At 42.7% G+C, this 6,921-nt stretch overlaps 1 protein-coding gene across 1 annotated transcript in view; it reads right to left on the minus strand.

The window, feature by feature from the left end:
• Positions 1–801, minus strand: part of LOC308165648 (uncharacterized protein) — a gene marked incomplete at both ends in the record, with an annotated part of 1,128 nt that extends 327 nt beyond the window's left edge. Inside the window, 3 exons of the mRNA XM_080539798.1 lie at positions 1–399; positions 463–614; positions 720–801. The exon at positions 1–399 is cut by the window's left edge and continues 327 nt beyond it. Coding sequence (XP_080395924.1) covers positions 1–399; positions 463–614; positions 720–801 — 633 coding nt within the window. The remainder of the gene's footprint in view (positions 400–462; positions 615–719) is intronic.
• Between the last annotated feature and the right edge of the window lie 6,120 nt (positions 802–6,921).

The following is a 6,921-nucleotide window of genomic DNA, read 5'->3' on the forward strand; positions in this document are numbered from 1 at the left end:
GTAGACCAAGGTGGTATCAGGAGAGACAGGTCCTATCGAAGCATCTAAGGCAGCAGAGAACGCCACCTTTGGTCTCTCTTCATTCACTCTCTCCAGGTCCTCCACCTGACCCTCGCTGGCTGTCACTCTGGCCCCCATGGCTGACAGTTCTGCTGCTTGAGCTGCATTCTCTGTCTTCACCTCCTCCACCTGATCTTCATTGGCTGTCACTCTGGCCACCAATGCTGCTTTCTCTGTCTCCAGGTCCTCCACGTCTCCTCTCAGTTCAGTCACCTGCCCCTCGCTGGCTGTCACTCTGGCCACCAATGCTGCGTTCTCTGTCTCCAGATCCTCAACCTTGTTCTTGTGGACCTGCACTTCAGCCTTAGTGACACTCAGCTCTCCTCTCAGTTCAGTCACCTGACCCTCGCTGACTGTCACCCTGGCCACCAATGCAGCATTCTCTCTCTTCACCTCCTCCACCTGACCCTCGCTGGCTGTCACTCTGAACTCCATCACTGTCAGTTCTGTTGCTTGAGCTGTGTTCTCTCTCTTCAGTTCGTCCACCTGACCCTCGCTGGCTGTCACTCTGGCCACCAATGCTGCATTCTCTGTCTTCATCTCCTCCACGTCTCCTCTCAGTTCAGTCACCTGACCCTCGCTGGCTGTCACTCTGAATGCCATCACTGACAGTTCTGTTGCTTGAGCTGCGTTCTCTCCCTTCAGGTCGTCCACCTGACCCTCGCTGGTGGTCACTCTGGTCTCCAAGTTCCTCACCTCCACTCTCTGTTCCACCACGATGGTTCCCAGATTGTGCACCATGTCCCTCAGGTCCGCCAACTCAGTCCAGAGGTCAGGTGTCGTGGTCAAACTCTCCCTGTGCTCTGCATCTTCCCCGTGACCCAGTTGAGGGATATCATTCTCTCTGACCCCCCCACCCTCTCCCTGAGCCCCTGACCCAGACAGACAGAACAATACCACCAGCAGAGCTACAGCACCCTTCATTCTGAAACCACGTCTCTTCAGAACTAATGTAGCCTACTGGGCTGAGCCCACTTATTTATACACACTCTGGTCCTGGTGAACCAATACATGGGAACCTTAACAGGTGTCCTCAAGGGAGCATTGCAGGACACAGCCAACGACTAAGAGTGACGTGTCAGAACACTGATAGATTATTTCAGGCTGAGACCTTCAAACTCTGTTTGTTTAAGGCCATGGGAGCATGACACCTTTTACTCAGACATGGAGCTGTTAAAAGTTGTTTTATTTTTTATTAAAGAAGGATACAAAAACTCATCAAAATAGTATTATAGGCATAATATAAATATACATACATTCATACAGTATGTACACATACGCACATGCACATATACATTCATACATACAGTATATACCCATACATACAAAGTTGTGTTACCTCTGACCTCATTGACCAAAAGATCAATTTTAATTCTCTTCTTTAACTCTGAGAGAAGAAGGGACATCACGTCTGCCCTAGAGAACCTTTGGTGGGCATCTTTGAATCTCATCCAAGTTTTGAAGATGGACAGTTTTGCTCTTGTTAGTATCAGATTGGCACTATATGTTTCGGTATGGGGAGTGTTAGGACCCAGTATATTATACTCAGATCCCCAAACGATACGGTTCCTGACCTCGTCTCCTGTACATGGTTCCTTTACTGTTCCACACCCTGCTTCATGCCAGCGTTGCATCATACTTTGATAGAAACTAGGGATCGCTGTCCAAATGGGGGCAGTGCTTTTTCTCTTTAGAATGCATTCTTAGAATGAGGAAGTCTTTCTCCAGTCTATTCAAGAACAGTTTAGGTAGTATCTTCCAGTCACCAGATGATTGATCCATAGTGCGCTTCACCCACCCAGCATGAAGGACTTGTATGTGAGAGACAGTATCCAGCATGTTTATACCCCCTGTCTTATAATCCCCAATGATGACAGATCTTTTCCCTCTTCTATCCCTCTTTCCAGACCAAAGAAAGTAAAAAACCAGAGTATTCAATCTGACAGCAACATTCTGTGCCACAGCCACTCACAGTTGCCCAGTACAGAGGTTTGTCAACAGTCAGAGATTTAAGAATAGTTACTTTACCATATAATGTAAATGTGTGTAAATATGTGTAAATATACTGTACATCATAACTGTATCATATTGATATTCATCTCATGTATATTCACTTCTTATATTCATAGATTTATACTCTTACTTTATATTTATACTCTTATATTCATATATTTATACTCACTATAATACCTCATACTGTAATACCTTGCACTCTCTACATCTTCATGTCTTTTCCACTGTGCTTCTATTTGCATTGGTTAGACGCCAAAGTACATGTTGTTGTCTCAGTACTTGTTCTCTGTGCAACGAAAGTAACGTTTAATCTAATCTAAGAAGTGAAAGCCCCCTCCCCACTCCCCCCGCTTCTCTCTCTCTCTCTCTCTCTCTCTCTCTCTCTCTCTCTCTCTCTCTCTCTCTCTCTCTCTCTCTCTCTCTCTCTCTCTCTCTTCTCTCTCTCTCTGAGGACATACTCTTCCTAAGGATTTTCCTGCCTGGGATTTTCCAAAGCCAGGTGCTCAGCAGTAATGCATATATATATATATATATATATATATATATATATATATATATATAGTGACATTGTCATTGAACAATGGCTGTGAGGTCATTGTAGGATGTCATTTATTCGACAGTGTTTGTGCGGGTGTGAGTGTATGCATATGCGTGTGTATGTGTGTGTGTGTGTGTGTTTGAGTGTGTGTGTGTGTGTGTGTGTGTGTGTGTATGTGCGTGTATGTGTGTGTTTGAGTGTGTGTGTGTGTGTGTGTGTGTGTGTGTGTGTGTGTGAGGACTGTCTGGGAGGATTCATGATGGTGCTGATGAGTGACACCATGCCATCAGTCACACGCCCTGGTGACAAATGCCCTCAGCTCTGTATTCTGACCCACACATCATTCTCATTCCTCTGGTGGACCTTGTTATAAACCTTGTTGGGCCGGAGTGAAGCTAACGTGTCCTTCAGCAGATCTGCTTGAGGAGAGGAAAGGGATGCAAAGTTAGAGAGGACAACCACATGCATTCATGCTCTAGAGAGGGGGCGTCTAGGTAAGGGGTCACAGCCATTGAAGGTGACCCCAGAGCAATCAGGGCCTTGCTCAGGGACACTTCGACACGTGGACCGCCAGGGGATCCGAACCGCTGCGAGCTGCCGATCATATTGATATTAATCTCATGTATATTCACTTCTTATATAAATGTATGTATACTGTAATACCTCATACTGTAATACCTCATACTGTAATACCTCATACTGTAATACTTTGCACAGTGTAAAATAATGACAAGAATATGCTTTAAAATTATTACAAGAAAATACAGTAGAGAAAGTAGTTTCTGGACTGTCCAGAAAGCAGGCTTTAACAACTCCCTTTTCTCTTTGTGCTCAGATAACAGATCAATGTGAACTTTAAAAACTGCTACTAGTCTGGGACTTCTAATATACAGTATATAGAAGAATATAGATAACGATATAGACCTATATTCTTTATTGTCACATCCCCTGAAGCAAACAAATGAAGCTCCCCCTCTGAATAACAAAACAGCAGGAAAATACAATAGATTTTCAGGGAGTCTCCCAAAGAAAAAAGGCCTTTTTGTCACAGTTGGCACTGCAAGTATAAAATCACCACGTACTAATTAAAACACTGGAATTAAGCCAAATAAAGGCATGATGGCTGGTGTTGATGTTTTTCTGCATGTTTGCTTATGAGACAGTCTGCGTTCTTGCTGCGGATGACGTAAGCTACAGTATTTAATGGGATGTGTAAACACTTAAAAGGGCTGTGTTTGATGCATGTTTGCTTATGAGACAGTCTGCGTTCTTGCTGTGGATGAATTATCGATTAAGGTGCTCTGCATGTTTAGTGATTGGAGCAAAATAACGGATTGAAGCTAAAAGATAACTCATTTAAGTTACTAACCTTCATATCATAAATTGACTGCAGGTATATCTAAAACGATAACCTAAATTAATATAGAGAGGGATTGTGTGAATACAGGAAAGTGGGCATGGCATTTAATTACTTGTGAGTGACTGTTTCAACGATGGAAAAGCAGAACATAGAAAAACCTCAGTGGTGGCCGCCTATGAGAAAACGCAGGACGCTCCCCAGGTAACGCAGTACGCACACCACAAGGAAAGGTGCTGTGATTGACCATCTCGATTACAAGAAAACAGAGTGATTGAATTAAATGAACCGTGAGTGACTGTAAAACAGGAATGGAGTAAATCACCTGTATATAATCATAGAGATAACCTGTAATGTGTAGACCAGCTGGTAATAACATGGTTGTGTGTCGTGTAGGATATGAAGTCATGTGGTGATCTCTTTCACTCGGTAATTACGAATGTATGGACCTGGTTGGACCTGTTGTTTTTAAATGTGCCTTTATATTTGTAAACCACAGATGTAACTACAGACGTGGGATTCAGACGTGGGATTCTTATGGGTGTTTTCCGTTTCTGAGGCACCCAGTTAATAACTGATAGTTGATCATATCTTGGTTGTTGGCTGATTGTGTGGATTTTCTTGGGTGTTTTTTCGTTCTAACAAACAGTGTGATAAACTCTAACCGTTCCGGACTTGTGGTTGAGTGGAAACATTTTATGTTGGATCTGAGAAGATTAGAGACTATTCAATTAACAAAAAGTATATCCACTAGCTAACTTAGATTAGGGATAATCGATTGATTTGTAGTGTGGGGTTCAAATTAGGAAAACATTGTGATAAAGAGTTAAAAAGGGAATATCATAATGTGGATTAAAATTGGGGTGATAATGCGGCTTCTTGATATACAATATACGGCTAATTGTTCCTATTAGTCTGTACTCTGTATTTGATGTCAAGTCTTGAGACGGCAGATTTCTAGCCGAGGCCGACAGATACTGATAGCAGGAAAAAGGCAAGGCCCGTTCACTACTGTATGAAGGCACTTGAACTTGAATAAAAAAGATACTGAAAGATATTATAGAAGGGATAGGCTGGGCCCAGTAATATTAATATAGATGGATGAATATATGTATTTAGAATGTGTAGTGGTCTGAGTGTAATGCTCTGAAGTTCAAAAATGCAAATCAAAATTAGTGAAACACTTAAACGAAGATCACAAAACCCACTTTGAGAAAATTAAAAAACAATGCAACAAACTATGCAATCAGGTAATTACCATGACCAAATCTGCTAAGAAAGAATACCTCGATAACAAAATCGAAGAAAACTTAAACAAACCACGTGACCTTTGGAAGCTACTTAATAGCCAACTAGGTTGCAGTCAAAAACTCAAAACCAGGTCTACAAACATCAGCATCAAATCTGGTGATTCTCTCCTTACAGACAAGCTGGATGTGGCTAAGTGCTTAAACACTTTCTTTACAACCATAGCCACTAAATTAGTTAACAATCTACCACCCCACTCAGGGCGTTATGGTGTAGAGCACATCCGTGAGTTCTACAATAAACTGGGTGTACGCAATGATGATTTTAAACTCTCCATGGTGTCAAACGATGAGGTGTTTAAAAAGCTAGGCGCTCTACACTCAGAAAAGGCCACGGGCCATGACAATATTCCAGCCAGATTTCTAAAAGACTCAGCTGCCTCCATTACCCCAATCATCACCCACATAATAAACCTCTCCATCAAACAGGGACACGTCCCCCTTGACTTTAAAATAGCAAGGGTAACCCCACTGTATAAAAAAGGAAGCAAATTAGACCCAGGCAACTACCGACCTGTTTCTATTCTTAATTCCATCTCGAAACTTATGGAAAAAATAGTTTATGAACAGGTCGATAGGTACCTTACCGAAAAAAAGCTGATGTATGAATTTCAATCAGGATTCAGAACATCCCATTCCACTGACACATGCCTTCTCTATTTGAACGACCACATCAACCATGAGGTGGACTCGGGCAAGTACTGCGGCATGGTCATGCTGGACCTCCAGAAGGCCTTCGACACAGTAGATCACCACATATTGTTAGATAAACTGAAAGCAATTGGGTTCGATAGAACATCGGTGAGCTGGATGCAATCCTACTTAGAGGGGAGGGAACAGGTGGTTAGTGTGAACGGAACACTGTCCCCCCCCCTCCCAGTGACCTGCGGCGTTCCACAAGGAAGCATTTTGGGACCTTTACTGTTCCTAATATATGTGAATGACATGTCATCAGCATGTGATTGCAATTTGTTCCTGTTCGCGGATGACTCGGCTCTGCTGGTCTCTGACAGGGACATATTGCAGGTGGAAAAAGCGCTAAGCACTGAACTGAGTAGAATCTGCATCTGGCTAGCTGACAATAAACTATCAATACACCTAGGTAAAACTGAAACCATCCTATACGGATCCCCATCTAAACTCAGAAAGGCTGAACATTTTAAAATAAAAGTGGGTAACATTAATATCACAAGAAAAGAGGATATTACATACCTGGGCTCCATCTTAGAGGCAAACCTTTCCGGAGATAAAATGGCAGCAAAAGTAATAAAAAAAAGTTAACCATAGAACTAGATTCTTGTACAGGATATCCTCACTTGTCAGTAAAAACACACTGAGGACCCTATCAGGAGCTCTCATTCAATGTCACTTCGACTATGCCGTAACATCATGGTACTATAGAACCACAAAGGCCCATAAAACAAGACTCCAGACAGCCCAAAATAAACTGGTTAGGCTTCTGCTAGGCCTCAACCCTAGGACACATCTAACCGCTGCTCATTTTTTGAGCCTTGATTGGCTACGAGTAGTTGACAGAGTGCAGCAGCTTGCACTGGGCCTGGTCTTCAAGATACGCTACACCACAAAGACACCCAAGTACCTGTCAACATACTTCCAAAAAGTGAACAACGTCCACACATACAACA

Source organism: Nansenia antarctica (assembly GCF_963989245.1).
Source record: "Nansenia antarctica genome assembly, chromosome: 9".
Classification (NCBI taxonomy): Eukaryota; Metazoa; Chordata; class Actinopteri; order Argentiniformes; family Microstomatidae; genus Nansenia; species Nansenia antarctica.